This window comes from Periophthalmus magnuspinnatus, chromosome 17 (assembly GCF_009829125.3).
Source record: "Periophthalmus magnuspinnatus isolate fPerMag1 chromosome 17, fPerMag1.2.pri, whole genome shotgun sequence".
In the NCBI taxonomy this organism is placed as follows: domain Eukaryota; kingdom Metazoa; phylum Chordata; class Actinopteri; order Gobiiformes; family Gobiidae; genus Periophthalmus; species Periophthalmus magnuspinnatus.
This window is the reverse complement of record NC_047142.1, coordinates 31,309,731-31,326,158: the sequence shown is the minus strand read 5'-3', so window position 1 is coordinate 31,326,158 and position 16,428 is coordinate 31,309,731. Positions and strand designations below refer to the sequence as shown.

At 42.0% G+C, this 16,428-nt stretch overlaps 1 protein-coding gene across 2 annotated transcripts in view; it reads left to right on the top strand.

The window, feature by feature from the left end:
• The window catches only part of LOC117385382 (extended synaptotagmin-2-like), a 45,544-nt gene that overhangs the window by 25,153 nt on the left and 3,963 nt on the right, over positions 1-16,428 (top strand). The window contains exons 9-21 of one of the 2 annotated variants that reach the window (XM_033982678.2): positions 2,038-2,158; positions 2,779-2,955; positions 3,068-3,153; positions 3,908-3,956; positions 4,050-4,139; positions 4,310-4,405; positions 7,578-7,604; positions 9,376-9,450; positions 9,532-9,618; positions 10,071-10,220; positions 11,277-11,629; positions 15,676-15,774; positions 16,056-16,187. In XM_033982678.2, the coding sequence (XP_033838569.1) occupies positions 2,038-2,158; positions 2,779-2,955; positions 3,068-3,153; positions 3,908-3,956; positions 4,050-4,139; positions 4,310-4,405; positions 7,578-7,604; positions 9,376-9,450; positions 9,532-9,618; positions 10,071-10,220; positions 11,277-11,629; positions 15,676-15,774; positions 16,056-16,187 (1,542 nt within the window). The remainder of the gene's footprint in view (positions 1-2,037; positions 2,159-2,778; positions 2,956-3,067; positions 3,154-3,907; positions 3,957-4,049; positions 4,140-4,309; positions 4,406-7,577; positions 7,605-9,375; positions 9,451-9,531; positions 9,619-10,070; positions 10,221-11,276; positions 11,630-15,675; positions 15,775-16,055; positions 16,188-16,428) is intronic. The other variant, XM_033982679.2, reaches the window with a different exon arrangement.

Here is a 16,428-nt window from a genome sequence, read left to right as displayed (position 1 = left end):
AGGAAATTATGGTTTTTCAAAAAAATCCAGCTCACTGTATCCATTCAAATGCAGTTGTGATTCATCTTGGAGCCTTAGGCATTGCACAAACTGCCCTGTGCTGTATCACTCCTCTGGTATTTGTCCCATTAAAGTTTCATGTTTGTTTTTATAAAGGAACTCCCTGCGCTCACCAGTGCCCCCTGCAGGTCACATGCCACAGTGCCGGTCCGACGGGTCTGTCCAGTTCTGTTGATTTTACATAGACGCACCCTCTGTGTTCTCCTGCAGGGACCAGAATATTGTTGTTTACTGACCCTAAGTCTTTCAATGTCTGTGTTCTCTGGGGCTGCAAAAAAGAATCTGATTTTTTTTTTTTTTTTTTGTGATTTATTTATGCAGAAAGTCAGTTGTTAGAATAATCATAGTTGTATTTTGTTTATTAATCCTTCTCTGGACTCTCAAGTACCAAAGACCTTTTATAGTAAAGACAGTGGCATAATTAGATCAAAATGTCAAAAAAGATTCATTTTCTTTTTTTCCATGAATAATACATTTTTATTGTAAACATTCTCTATTTGGTAAGTCTTGAATCTCCATATTTCAGCCTTTATTTAGGTAAAAATGTATTTCCCCAAATCTCAATGTACAATAGAAATAATAGTTTGACTTGATGAAAACTACCATCAGTTAGCTGCCGTTACTGGAATATAACAAAGTGAAAGTAGTACTGTTCTTATGTAAACATTTTAGCTATCTGTACTTTACTTAAGGGCATTTTAATGTGGATACTTGCTGAAAAGTCTGAGGGTTTCTCTTTAACACGTTCATAGTTTGAGCAAACAAAAATATGCAAGTAAAAACAGCTTGAAAAAACAAGTGATTCAGTTGTTTCTGTTGAAGAAAATCAGCACAAATCTTTCAAAATCACTACTTTTCAAGATTTATTAGATCTCATAATCAGTGCAAAATATTTTAAAAATTTACTTAAAGAGTAAAAAGTTAAACAGGTACTTTAATACTTTTTACTTTAATTGATTACTTTTACTTGAGTGTTTTTTTTCCCCTCTGGTATCTGTACTTTTACTTAAGTACCATAATTGAGTACTTCCTCCAGCCCTATTTGCCATAGAGTTTGTAATGCCATAGAATCTGGGGCTCAAAAAAGTTTAAAACGTGATATTGTCATAATCACAGTTACAAATGTTCTAAGTATCAGATATTTGTATTGTGTATTGTATATTGTATATATTGTATTATGATATTGTATAGGTATTGTATATCACACACAATACACAATATCTAATAGTCAGAATATTTGTAATCAGATTTTTAGCAATAAAAACTGTACTTGGCCTACTTGTTCTGATTCTGCCCATACTGTATATTTCTATTTGTTTCTATATAAGTCTATGTTTACCTTATTTTAATGCATACCCTCATTTTTATTTAATCGTAGTTTTTATTATTGTGGTGTTCTGGTGTAAAGAAACATGCCAAATTTCTTTTGGTTGTTACTGCTACTGTAAGCCATAACCCACACCAAAACAAGAGCAAAACAAGAGCAAAACAACAGCGATCTCAACTCAGTGGAGCCAGTCTCCAAAACATACCAGTAACGTCACATCAGCTTGTCAGAATAGCAACCAAGTGTCACATACAAAAGTAGTTACATTAACAAGAAACAAGAAAAGAAAAACAAGAAACAAGAAAAAGAACAACAAAAGGAGTCAATTCTGGACCAAACACAAAATATCAGGTCATTGCAGTATTCTGTGTGTCATGTTGCACCATAACGCCAAAGCAAGTTACGAGTTTGTGACTTTTATTCAATGAAAATGGCAATAAAACTGTTTCTGATTCTGATAAATAAATAATAATAATAATAATAAATGTAATTCCATTCTGGCAAAGCAATAACTTCTCCACGGAGACAAGCAGGTGATTGACCCTTTACCGGAGAAGTTGCATATGGAGCTTTAACACTCGTTCAGAGAGATTTACCAGAACTGCCCTACAGGCCCCACAGCTAAACTTCATGTGACTGTGTGTTTGCAGTGGTCTGAGTGACGGTTTGATTCAGGACATCCTCTGTCAGTACCTGGTGCTGCCAAACAAGATCAGCATCCCCCTGGTGGGAGAGGCCCAGCTCGCACAGCTACGCTTCCCAGTGCCCAAGGTATGAAAAGGACCTGCTTTAGGCCTGCTTTAGGCCTGCTTTAGGCCTGCTTTAGGCCTGCTTTAGGCCTGCTTTAGGCCTGCTTTAGACCTGCTTTAGGCCTAATTTAGACCTGTTGTAGACCTGGTTTAGACAGATTCAGTCCTGCTTTAGGCCTGATTTAGACCTCGTTTAGAGCTGATTTAGACCTTAGTAATTGTTTAGTCCTGGTTTAGTTCTAATTCACTTCTGCTTTAGTCCTGGTTTTGTTGTCCTTTTGCTAAATCCATTTTTAGTTTTGGTTTAGTCCTGGTCAAGTCCAGTTTTAGTCCAGTTTTAGTCCAGTTTTAGTCCAGTTTTAGTCCAGTTTTAGTCCAGTTTTAGTCCAGTTTTAGTCCAGTTTTAGTCCTGGTTCAGTCCTGGTTCAGTCCTGGTTCAGTCCTGGTTCAGTCCTGGTTCAGTCCTGGTTCAGTCCTGGTTCAGTCCTGGTTCAGTCCTGGTTTAGTTCTGGTTTAGCCCTAGTTTTTTCTGGTTTAGCTCTGGTTCAGTCCAAGTTACTGAACCCCATTCAGTCCCGGTTTCGTCTCAGTCCTTTCAAACAGTATTTCAAACTCCTCTCCTCTTTCTCTCTTCTTGTTCAGGGCGTGCTGAGGATCCACTTCCTGGAGGCTCAGGATCTTTTGGGGAAAGACACGTTCTTAAAAGGTCTGATCAAAGGAAAGTCTGACCCGTACGGAGTTATCCAGCTCGGAACACAGCTGTTTCAGAGCAAAGTCATCCACGAGACCGTCAACCCCAAATGGAACGAAGTCTATGAGGTACGCCAAGGCCTGTTTTAGTCTTTGTTTAGTTCTAGTTTATTCCTAGTTTCGGTCCTGGTTTAGTTTGTATATTTCTTCTTTATAAAGTGAGTTTTCCGTCTTTCCTCAGGTTCCGGTTTATGATAACTCCAGTGTGAAGAATGTGAGCGTGGAGTTGTTCGATGAGGACACGGATAAAGACGACTTTTTGGGAAGGTAATACAAACCAAAATATGATCTATTATAACACTAACTCTATTTTCATTCATTTCAATGTAAAGTGCATTTGACATTCATATATTTTTTATGTCTGGCTTAGCTTGATGCTAAATATTTGTCAATGTTTTACATCAGTTGGCGGCACGGTGACTGAGTGCCATCACTCATGTCTCACAGCAAGAAGGTTGGTTCGATCCCCGGGTCACCAGGCCTTTCTGTGTGGAGTTTTTCATGTTTCTCCCCGTGTCTGGATGGGTTTCCTCCGGGTACTCCGGTTTCCCCCATCAACCAAAACATGAACGCCCTTCGAGACAACTGTTGTTGTGATTTTGGGCGTTACAAAAATAAATGAATTGAATTGAATTGAATCAGTTAAGTGGTAGTTTGTGAGTAAAAGTAAAAAACAAAAAGTTGGAAAATGCAGGAACTAGCTCTGAGTTGTAAAACCGAATCCCTCCCCCCAAAAAGCACAATAAATATTGTGCCCCAAAATATATTGTCCCACTGTCATGCGTTGAACGATAAGTCGATATTGTAATTATCATGATAAGCCTAATGGTTGCTAGGTAACATTCCTCTATGTATGTCATGTGTGCTGCCCATGTCCAACCAGAAAGTAAAATTATAAACTTCACCAAATTAACAAAACTAGAAAGCCTATGTTTAGTCAAATCTTAAATATAATCATGTTAAGTATGTAGCTGATATTGAAGCAGAGGTATGTTATATTCAATCTATTCATTTTTTTCAGTTTGATGATTGACTTGGCCGAACTGCAGAAGGAACAGAAAGTGGACGAGGTGAAGTGTTTAAAACATTTAAGCCACATTTTAAATAATAAAAGTTGAGTTGTTTTGTTTCAAATTAAAATGTTATTATTATTGTGTGTTCAGTGGTTTGTCCTGGACGACGTATCTCAGGGGAAGCTCCATCTGAAGCTGGAGTGGTTATCTCTGCTCTCCAAACCAGACAAACTGGACCAGGTCAGTACCACAGCCACACTCCAGGTCACGCACCAAAGTATAACATTAGGTCTAGTGTTTTTGTGGTTAAGGATAAATCTGCATTAAAATCAGTAAAAGTTTTATTTGATTTGAACCTGTTTAATGTTTAACAACAATCAGACATGATCCTTCTCCTCTCCCATTCTCAGGTTCTGTCCAGTATCAGGGCTGAACGTGGACACGCCAATGACGGCCTCTCCTCCGCACTGCTCATCGTGTTCCTGGACTCAGCGCGAAATCTGCCCGTAAGTATTACCCATCAGCCCTTGCCCTGCCCCCTCTGCATTCCTGTGTAACAAAAAGTAAAATAAAAACACGATGGCTGTGTCCACATGTCCACACTATTCCCTACGTAGGCCACTATTTATGGATCACACCATTTTAGTGATGTCCAAATGATCCGTGTTCATGCGGCGTGCTGCCGTTGTCATGGCAACAGTAGCGACGGGGCCAGAGAAAATCCAATCGGATTTCGGATTGGAGGAAAACGGTCTGAAAGCAAAAGTCCAGGAAATTTATAAAAATAAAAGAACACTTTGTAAGTGCTAAGTCCGGGCCTTGGTGTGGACTTTCAGATGTGAATCAGGCCTAAAACACTCTTGAATAAACCGTTGTTGTGTAAAAGTGCTAGCATTAGCTGCTTTCCTTAGTTTGAGCTGTTAAAGGAGCGATTTTTAAATCTCAGCCAGAAAGATGAAAAATTCAGTCTGTACGTGAGATCCATCTTGAGAAAAACTTATATGAGTCTGTCACTCTGTGAATGAGGTGTTGTAGAGTCTGCTAAAGAGTGTGGGTCTATGGAGTAAGGGCTGGGGGAGACATTCAGACACTGCTATGATTTCAGTGACACATATCTCCATAGTCACGTGTCCTGTTGATCTTTTTGAGTTTGTCTTAAAAATTTAATACAGATCCACCAAATCTAGTGTCTTTGAGGGATAAAATATTCATCTGTAGAAGTTCTGTAATAGTAAATTATATTTAAGTTGGTTTGGTATCAGCCTGTTTTCCTCTTCTTTATTTTCTGTTCTTTCTCTGTCCTCTTTTTGGTGTCCGTTTCCTTGTCCTGATCTGTCTTTCTCCCAACCTCTCTCACTCCTTATCCCCTTCTTCCCTTCTTTTTTTCTTTTACCACTGTCTCCGTTCTTCACTTAACCGCTCTCCTCTTTCACCCCTCCCCCCCGCTCCTCCTGCCCCTTTCTCTCTTTCACTCCCCCATCTCTTTCTACGTCTTTTCACTCCCCCCTCTCTCTTGCTCTTTTTCTTTAATCCCCCTCTCCCTTCACCCCCATCTCTCTCTCTGTCTTTCTCTTCCTCGTCTGTGTAGTCAGTGTTTGAGGGCTCTCTCTCTCCTGGAGCTAAGGTGGACTACAGCAGAGTCTCTGGGTTTGTGTTTTGTGAGAACACGTCAGCTCTCTACAGAAGTCTCTTTGTGAGTCTTTAAACCTAATGAACAAACTAAAACCTAACCACGTGTGAAGGGCGTTCTGTATATACCACGTGTGATACTTTTATGTGCAGCTAATATCAGGCATGTTATTGTGTTTGGTGAGGATGCAGTTTGATACAAAGTTTAACCAACCAAACTGAAACGCACCTTTAACCAAATGTGCTGCATATGTAAGGAAAACACCCAGATACAAACCGATACTAAAACTAACTCGATCTTTGGCTTTGATAAAGCCAAAGATCGACCAACATGTTTTCATGGCCAGTACTGAAACTAGCGATAATCTCTGCCGATATTTTGGGCCGATATATGGGGGTGATTTTGGTCATTTTCCCCAAATAATCTCATTTGAATTTACTAGAAACTGGAGCTGTGCAGTCACATTTATAGTACCTTTTTGCAATAAAGTGTTTTAATAAAGTTTTTTCCATTGAGTTTTTATTATATTTAGCCAGCTGGTTGGGCCAAACTAAATCTCACCCTTTGCTGGAGTTTTAAAACCTGTATATATCAGTCTGTCTCTAATCAAAACAAGGACTGATTTAGAAAATAAATACTGAATTTCAAATTTCCGCATAGTTTTAGATAAATCGGGATTTGTATCAGAACAAACAGACAATGTTAACTAAAGTACTGTTTAGTGTTGAAAATATTGTTTTCTGTAGAAAACATTATTTTTTTTTTTTTTTTATGGTATCAAAATCAGTATTGAGTATCTGGCATTTTACACTGAAATGGAGTTTATTTGCAAATGTTGGTATGTATGAAAATACTAGTTCATATTTTAAATGGATTGAAATTAGTCAAATTAATAACTAATAAACCAGGACTTAACTAATGATATCTTCGGAGTCAAGTCATCCTTGAATGAAATAAAATTATATGCATGATCTTATAAAAGTGTATTTATCAAAGGGACATATTAAATCTCCTGATGTCGCCCACAGTGTGAAAAGCATCTGAACAGCTGAGTGTCTCTGTCCAATTGAGCTCAACAGTCCCGTCCACTTCCAAGATGGCTGCAGAAGTCAATTTTCCATTCCTTTTTCCCATAGACTTTATGAAAAAAAAAAAATCAAATATTAGGAGTCAAAGGCATTGCGGAGGCTAAGCAGCTACATGCTAACTAATGTCCATAAATTGGTTGTTTTAAGTCCAGAAAGCACATTTAAAACACAGTTTCGGCAAAATCCTCAAATAACTTAGTGATTTATTATCATTAGATCATTAGTTTCCACAGAGCTGATTAGCCCTGAGCTTTCAAACTTTAATTATTATTTTTTTTCTATGGGAAAAATGAATTGGAAGTTTACTTCCAGGACCAGGGGGCGGACGGTCACTGTGGAGCTCCACTGCTCCATAAATGTACTGCTCATACTGTAATGTATTTGTCATTTACAGTGTTACCATTATCCACTCAATGCATTAGTGAAAGTGACTATGCACTTTTAACTAATTATTTAATTAACATGAAGTCGTCTTAACATCAGCATCTCTCACAGGTCTTAAAGGGGCGGTGCAGAGAGCCAGAGTAAATGAATGGCACTCAAGTCTTCTCCCATGTCAGCCGCAGCTCCTGTCCCTTTAAGACTCCTCTCTGTTGTTTTAAAATGAATGTCACTAACTGTCCTGTGTCTGTTTTGGTGTCCTTCTGGTTTGGGCCATTCTCTTCTTCACAGAGGAGGGCTTAGTTTAGTTTATATTGACGTCACATGTGTGCAAGATGGTGTTTATTCATGCCAAGTTTCAACTACACAGAAGATAAGCCACACACGAGTATGAACTTACTGATCACATGTCCAGAACTTCAGTAGTGTCACAGCTCTGGTCTTTACAGAACCAAAGCCCTGTTCCTCTGACATCCTCTTGCACACATATAAATATGACATGAACTAGACTGGTCTCTGGTGTAATTAACCTCCGTGTATCTCACCTGTCCTGCCTGTCTCACCTGGACTCACCTGAAGACGGCCACAGTCAGTAAGGCCCTCAAGGTAACAGCATGCTAACCCTAACACATGCTAACGCTAAAGACCTCTCCAGACCAAATCTGTTCAGGCACGCCCACATCTTTATACAGTCTATTGCCTCGTTTCCACTGTTCACTTGGGGCGGCCTTGGAGCGGGTCTGTTTGGTGCGGCTCCCTCCAGCCAAGTTGTGTTTCCATGCCCCGAGCCCAGGTCCAGGGGCAGAGCTCTGCTCCATGAGACACTGACGTCATTCAAACATTACAAATGTCTTCTGATTTTATTTATTAAGAAAAGTATTTGAATTATACTCATAATTATAAGGCCCATTTCAGCAGTTCACAGAAAGACGTAGTTTATGGAGTCGTGGCTATAGCTAAAGCTAGCATAAACACAGAACTACTTCGGGCTTTTTCTGCATTTATTTCACTGTTTCTGTGCCACATTGTAGTGTCTTTTCATGCAATGCATTGGGTTTGGTTCATGTGAGATGCGTTATGCACTGGACATGTTATATTCTACACCAGTGCTGTGCACCGATAAACAGGAAACAGCTGTTCAACTCATATTTGCTCGATATATAGTTGAGCCGATATGCCGTAATTGGAAATACGGCGTATGGCAAGTCAGCGTTTTGTGAGAGATCATTATTTTGTGTTTATCTGCATTTTCCGTCTTGAGTCTGCATTCTCTCTTGCCCAATCATCTTGTTTCTTGTGTTGCCACGCCTTAGCTAAAACGAACTGTACTGAGCTAGCACCCTCCAGGGTCCACTTCGGACCCCTCAGACAGGGCGGTTTGGTTGACTTTAGACAATGGAGACACTTGCAGCCCGTACCGATCCGCTCCAAAGCAAACCAGTGTAAATGAGGCTTAAGGTGCAGATGCTCCAGTGAGGGGGAACTGGAGCTTTAGCCTGGTCTGACGACCACACACATTTTTACATGTTGAATAAATCAGCAATGAAAAAATGTGAGGTAAAAGAGGCTGTAGGTTTGTCTGAATAATGTGAGGATACTCAAGAGGGAAAGTCCTCCATGTCTGAGGGACGTGGGACCAAATGGCTGAGGATCATTTTGGTCTGGAGAGGCCTTCACATCCTTCACCCGAGGAGCAGCTCATTCACACATTTACTGTGTATATATGTTACATGTGTCATATATGTGACTGATATGTGCCATATTAATCACATATGTGGGTTCTGCCTGAATCTAGAGTTTTCATTACTTCAGTAACACACAGTAAAACACAGAGGGAGCTGCTACATAGACCATGATCCAAGTCCGCGTGTATAACCCAAAACAAAGTGATGTCCAGGCAGAACAAAAGACCCACATGTATCTCCACAGTGAATGTGGTGAATTATGTGAAGCTTATGTGTGAGCTAACACACTGACCGTGTGAATACATCTACAGCTAACACACTGACTGTGTGAATACATCTACAGCTAACACACTGACCGTGTGAATACATCTACAGCTAACACGCTGTGTGTTGAACTCAAAATCTCAAAATAAATCACTGATGTTTTTCACAGACTGTCTGTGTTCAAATTTCGGATCTGGGAAATCTTCCTTTATTTCATCTGTAATTTCTGGACATTAAATCTCTGTCATGTCCACTTCCTTAAACCTGTTATTAGTCATACTTTACAACTGAATTAAATGATCTTATAAAATATAATCTAGTCTACATAATGAAACTCTTGTGATTCTAAAAAAAGTGAACTTCTAGTTTGATTTGCATGTTGTGCTTTATTGTTTATAAAAATATATAAATATTTTCCTCTTGTTCAGACGGGTAAGAAGGTGACCTCTGACCCCAGTCCGTTTGTGCAGTTTACTGTGGGGCATAAGAGCTTTGAGAGTAAGGTGAGAGCACAGCCCAGACACTAACTTCTCTACAGACGTTTCATATGTGAACGAGTTATAATGATCTGTATTTGATTTTAGACCTGTTACAAAACCAACGAGCCGGTCTGGGAGGAGGCCTTCACTTTCCTTATCCACAACCCCAAAGTGCAGCAGCTGGATGTTGAGGTTGGGACATTTTTTAAGACTTTCTGAATTCCAGAATGGAGACAAATTATTAGGAGAATATTACATGTAGGATACTTATTTCTGAACTGCTAAACTAATGAATGGGCTTCAGAATTATGAAAAATTACAACCGTTGCTATAGCGATTAACAATATAAAACAAGAGTTCAATAGTTGTATTCCATCCCTCCTGACTGCCAGAGGGCGGTGCTGAAAGCACTGAATGATCCCCTGTGCACCCATTCCTTTGAATGGGAATAGTCCTCAACATGCACAGAACAGGAAATGGAAACTCAGAAACCCAAGAATCCCATGCATTTCAGAACTTGTTTGTTTGTCTAAATTACAGGGTTAGCAGTTTTTGCCCGGAATAAAACCCCATGGAGACACAGGGAGGGAAACTGACACACAGGGACATTTCACCCTGATCTCTGTTCTTTATGTTGTGTTCAGGTGAAGGATGAGAAGCACGAGTGTTCTTTGGGCACTCTGACGGTTCCTCTGAAGTCTCTGATGGAGGCCAGAGACATGACCATGAACAAGAGCTTCAGCCTCAGGAGCACTGGACCCACCTGCAGCCTCAAGATGAAGATGGCTCTGCGGGTACACACTCCAGCACAATGAAGTAGACCTGTTCACAGCAAATATAGCTTTTACTTATAATCTGGTCATGCTGATTAGGGTTGTCGGCAATCAGATACTACTCAATATTAAAACTAGTATCAAAACTAGATACTCATTTGGGCAAGTATCGATACTAAAAAACCTTTCCTATCTAACCTAACCTATGTTTAGAATGATGTTGAGCTGTATCTTTCACAAGTATAAGACACGTAGACTAGTGTACACACATGGACCACTATGAACCTACTGGACACTGAGGGATTTCTGGAGGTTCTTTCACATGAGGTCTAGTCCACTGTGATGGTTTTCAGATTATAGAATGTGATGATATCGCTCAGAGGGGGAAAGATTCAGTTTTCACTATTGATATTTTGCAGTTGTCATCAACATTCCCTGGGGGTGTGAGGCTAACTGGAGGCACTGCTCTGTCTGAAGCTCTAGTAGTACTCAAATTTGACTTTAATCTCAGCATTATCCTAACACAAACTCACCAAAAAGAACTGATTTAGCTGGAACTACAACAGGTGAGCTGATTTGTGCGGTTAAACAAGTCTCACTCACATAAAATTACAGTCACAAGCTAGCTAGTATTAGCCAACAGTTTTTCAGTTAGTCTCACCTTTTTGTTGAAAATCAAACACTTGCGTTTATCACAGGCTCCTGAAAATGTGTTGGTTGAATCCATTTTGTATTTTTTCTTTTAGATAATCTTTGTAACTGCTGAACATTCAATTGATTACATTGTACTTTGTCATGAAATATCCAAAAGATTAATTCATAATTGTCAAACCTGATCATTTCTATAAGTGACTATAAGAACATTACATTACAACAAAAATCTGCATTTGAACAGTATTTATTTTAGCTGCTGTCTGAAACACAGCAACTTTGAGTATGAGGAAAAACTTGTATGTGTCCTCTATCTGCAGGTTAAGGCTCTGGCGACACATGTGACTGCAGTACCTTTTCTAATACCATAAAAGCTCAGCTACATGCAGTTCAGTTCAGCTAACAGACTTGTGTTTTGTTTGTCAGGTCCTGTGCATGGAGAAAGACGCACCCTCCTCCTCAGACCCCGCCCCCTCCTCGGTGCAGGTGCGTAGGAGCGCCAACTCCACACCGCGCCCATCCATCTCCTCCGACACCGTCCTGAAACCGCCTGCTGACTCTGGGGTCCCGCGCTCCTCCTCGATCTCTGCTGTAAGCAAGAGTCAGGCCCTCCAGAACGGGGGACTGGAGCAGAGGGGCCTCACCCAGTCCACCCTCACCATCTCTGGGTCGCAGCAGCACCTCCCCGGGGCCAAAGAGCCAACACCTTCCATCGCCTCTGACATTTCAAATCCGTACGCCGCACAGGAGCTGCAGTACAGGCTCGCCCAACTCCACAAGTGAGTTTTCAGATGTGTACTTAGTAATAATAATAGTGCTTTAGTCTTAGATAGTCTTATATGCTTTTCCAGATAAATTTGTGCCAGGTGCTTTGATACATTTGGATTTTGTCAGCCATTTCCAAAAAAACTGGGAATTGCAGTTAAAGCAGACATATTCTACTTGTGTCTACCAAATCCTACTTGTATCGATAAAATATGACAATATGACATCTTGAAAATAAGCGATTAAATATTTCTCAAACATGCATGAATCACTGTAAATATGACTTCAGGTGAGTAAATAGTGAGGGGACATAACTATAATGCGATGAAAAGCTCTGGAAAGTCAATTTTGCAGAACAGGTCTGATTTAAAGAATAAACACCATTCCCTCTCCAAAGACTCCTGACCCCGTATCTCTCCTCTCTGACCCCGTATCTCTCCTCTCTGACCCCGTATCTCTCCTCTCTGACCCCGTATCTCTCCTCTCTGACCCCGTATCTCTCCTCTCTGACCCCGTATCTCTCCTCTCTGACCCCGTATCTCTCCTCTCTGACCCCGTATCTCTCCTCTCTGACCCCGTATCTCTCCTCTCTGACCCCGTATCTCTCCTCTCTGACCCCGTATCTCTCCTCTCTGACCCCGTATCTCTCCTCTCTGACTCTGTATCTCTCCTTTCTGACTCTGTATCTCTCCTCTCTGACTCTGTATCTCTCCTCTCTGACTCTGTATCTCTCCTTTCTGACTCTGTATCTCTCCTTTCTGACTCTGTATCTCTCCTTTCTGACCCTGTATCTCTCCTTTCTGACCCTGTATCTCTCCTTTCTGACTCTGTATCTCTCCTTTCTGACCCCGTATCTCTCCTTTCTGACCCCGTATCTCTCCTTTCTGACTCTGTATCTCTCCTTTCTGACCCTGTATCTCTCCTTTCTGACTCTGTATCTCTCCTTTCTGACCCTGTATCTCTCCTTTCTGACCCTGTATCTCTCCTTTCTGACCCTGTATCTCTCCTTTCTGACTCTGTATCTCTCCTTTCTGACCCCGTATCTCTCCTTTCTGACCCCGTATCTCTCCTTTCTGACTCTGTATCTCTCCTTTCTGACCCTGTATCTCTCCTTTCTGACTCTGTATCTCTCCTTTCTGACCCTGTATCTCTCCTCTCTGACTCTGTATCTCTCCTTTCTGACTCTGTATCTCTCCTCTCTGACTCTGTATCTGTCCTTTCTGACTCTGTATCTCTCCTTTCTGACTCTGTATCTCTCCTTTCTGACCCTGTATCTCTCCTCTCTGACTCTGTATCTCTCCTCTCTGACTCTGTATCTCTCCTCTCTGACCCTGTATCTCTCCTCTCTGACTCTGTATCTCTCCTTTCTGACCCCGTATCTCTCCTTTCTGACCCTGTATCTCTCCTTTCTGACTCTGTATCTCTCCTCTCTGACTCTGTATCTCTCCTCTCTGACCCTGTATCTCTCCTCTCTGACTCTGTATCTCTCCTCTCTGACCCCGTATCTCTCCTTTCTGACTCTGTATCTCTCCTTTCTGACTCTGTATCTCTCCTCTCTGACCCTGTATCTCTCCTCTCTGACCCTGTATCTCTCCTATCTGACCCTGTATCTCTCCTATCTGACCCCGTATCTCTCCTTTCTGACCCCGTATCTCTCCTCTCTGACTCTGTATCTCTCCTCTCTGACTCTGTATCTCTCCTTTCTGACTCTGTATCTCTCCTTTCTGACCCTGTATCTCTCCTCTCTGACTCTGTATCTCTCCTCTCTGACTCTGTATCTCTCCTCTCTGACTCTGTATCTCTCCTTTCTGACTCTGTAACTCTCCTTTCTGACCCTGTATCTCTCCTTTCTGACCCTGTATCTCTCCTCTCTGACCCTGTATCTCTCCTTTCTGACTCTGTATCTCTCCTTTCTGACTCTGTATCTCTCCTTTCTGACTCTGTATCTCTCCTTTCTGACTCTGTATCTCTCCTCTCTGACTCTGTATCTCTCCTCTCTGACTCTGTATCTCTCCTTTCTGACCCTGTATCTCTCCTCTCTGACTCTGTATCTCTCCTCTCTGACTCTGTATCTGTCCTTTCTGACTCTGTATCTCTCCTTTCTGACTCTGTATCTCTCCTTTCTGACCCTGTATCTCTCCTCTCTGACTCTGTATCTCTCCTCTCTGACTCTGTATCTCTCCTCTCTGACCCTGTATCTCTCCTCTCTGACTCTGTATCTCTCCTTTCTGACCCCGTATCTCTCCTTTCTGACCCTGTATCTCTCCTTTCTGACTCTGTATCTCTCCTCTCTGACCCTGTATCTCTCCTCTCTGACTCTGTATCTCTCCTCTCTGACCCCGTATCTCTCCTTTCTGACTCTGTATCTCTCCTTTCTGACCCCGTATCTCTCCTCTCTGACTCTGTATCTCTCCTTTCTGACCCCGTATCTCTCCTTTCTGACCCTGTATCTCTCCTTTCTGACTCTGTATCTCTCCTCTCTGACTCTGTATCTCTCCTTTCTGACCCTGTATCTCTCCTTTCTGACCCCGTATCTCTCCTTTCTGACCCCGTATCTCTCCTTTCTGACCCCGTATCTCTCCTTTCTGACCCCGTATCTCTCCTTTCTGACCCCGTATCTCTCCTTTCTGACTCTGTATCTCTCCTTTCTGACCCTGTATCTCTCCTTTCTGACCCTGTATCTCTCCTCTCTGACTCTGTATCTCTCCTTTCTGACTCTGTATCTCTCCTCTCTGACCCCGTATCTCTCCTCTCTGACCCCGTATCTCTCCTTTCTGACCCCGTATCTCTCCTTTCTGACCCCGTATCTCTCCTTTCTGACTCTGTAACTCTCCTTTCTGACCCTGTATCTCTCCTTTCTGACCCTGTATCTCTCCTTTCTGACTCTGTATCTCTCCTTTCTGACCCTGTATCTCTCCTATCTGACCCTGTATCTCTCCTTTCTGACCCCGTATCTCTCCTTTCTGACCCCGTATCTCTCCTTTCTGACCCCGTATCTCTCCTTTCTGACCCCGTATCTCTCCTTTCTGACTTTGTATCTCTCCTTTCTGACTCTGTATCTCTCCTTTCTGACCCCGTATCTCTCCTCTCTGACTCTGTATCTCTCCTCTCTGACCCTGTATCTCTCCTCTCTGACTCTGTATCTCTCCTTTCTGACTCTGTATCTCTCCTTTCTGACTCTGTATCTCTCCTTTCTGACCCCGTATCTCTCCTCTCTGACTCTGTATCTCTCCTCTCTGACCCTGTATCTCTCCTCTCTGACTCTGTATCGCTCCTCTCTGACCCTGTATCTCTCCTCTCTGACCCTGTATCTCTCCTCTCTGACCCTGTATCTCTCCTCTGACCCCGTATCTCTCCTTTCTGACTCTGTATCTCTCCTCTCTGACCCCGTATCTCTCCTCTCTGACTCTGTATCTCTCCTCTCTGACTCTGTATCTCTCCTTTCTGACTCTGTATCTCTCCTTTCTGACCCTGTATCTCTCCTATCTGACCCTGTATCTCTCCTTTCTGACCCCGTATCTCTCCTTTCTGACCCCGTATCTCTCCTTTCTGACCCCGTATCTCTCCTCTCTGACTCTGTATCTCTCCTCTCTGACCCTGTATCTCTCCTTTCCGACCCTGTATCTCTCCTTTCTGACCCCGTATCTCTCCTTTCTGACCCCGTATCTCTCCTTTCTGACCCCGTATCTCTCCTTTCTGACCCCGTATCTCTCCTTTCTGACTTTGTATCTCTCCTTTCTGACTCTGTATCTCTCCTCTCTGACCCTGTATCTCTCCTCTCTGACTCTGTATCTCTCCTTTCTGACTCTGTATCTCTCCTTTCTGACTCTGTATCTCTCCTTTCTGACCCCGTATCTCTCCTCTCTGACCCTGTATCTCTCCTCTCTGACCCTGTATCTCTCCTCTCTGACCCTGTATCTCTCCTCTGACCCCGTATCTCTCCTTTCTGACCCTGTATCTCTCCTCTCTGACTCTGTATCTCTCCTTTCTGACCCTGTATCTCTCCTTTCTGACCCTGTATCTCTCCTCTCTGACTCTGTATCTCTCCCGTCTGTTCCAGTGGCTCTGGACCCGGTCATTTTCCTCTGGGGGAGATCCAACTTACCATCAGACACAGCTCCCAGAGGAACAAGCTCATCGTGGTTGTGCACAGCTGCAGGTACTACAACTACAACTACAACTACAACTACAACTACAACTACAACTACAACTACAACTACAACTACAACTACAACATCTACATCAACTACTACTACAACTACTACTACAACTACTACTACAACTACTACTACAACTACTACTACAACTACTACTACAACTACTACAACTACAACTACAATTCACATTAGAACAGTTCATTTGCTGTGGCGCCTCCTAAAGGAAAAAAAAAGTAAATCAAATTAATAAATAAAAGATTGACATGTTTTTTCTCTCTTTCAGAAACCTGATCGCGTTCACAGACCATGGCTCGGACCCGTACGTGCGCCTGTATCTGCTCCCAGACAAACGCCGATCAGGACGAAGGAAAACCAACGCATTTAAGAAGAACCTCAACCCGCGTTATGACCAAACGTGAGGCTCCTTAAGACCATTAGGACTTTTCTAATCATGAAGAGTTTTTAAAATATTTGAGTCATTCAGGGGAGTAGTTTTCAGCTGGACTCACCTCAGAGCGAACAGAGCTGCAACACAAAACAGCAAAAGTCAATATAATGAATACTTGATTTATAGTAAATTAATTTTGGCAAAGGCCCATGACCCATGAATTTAAAGTTATGGTACATGTATGTTTGAGGTACACTTTATGTGCTGT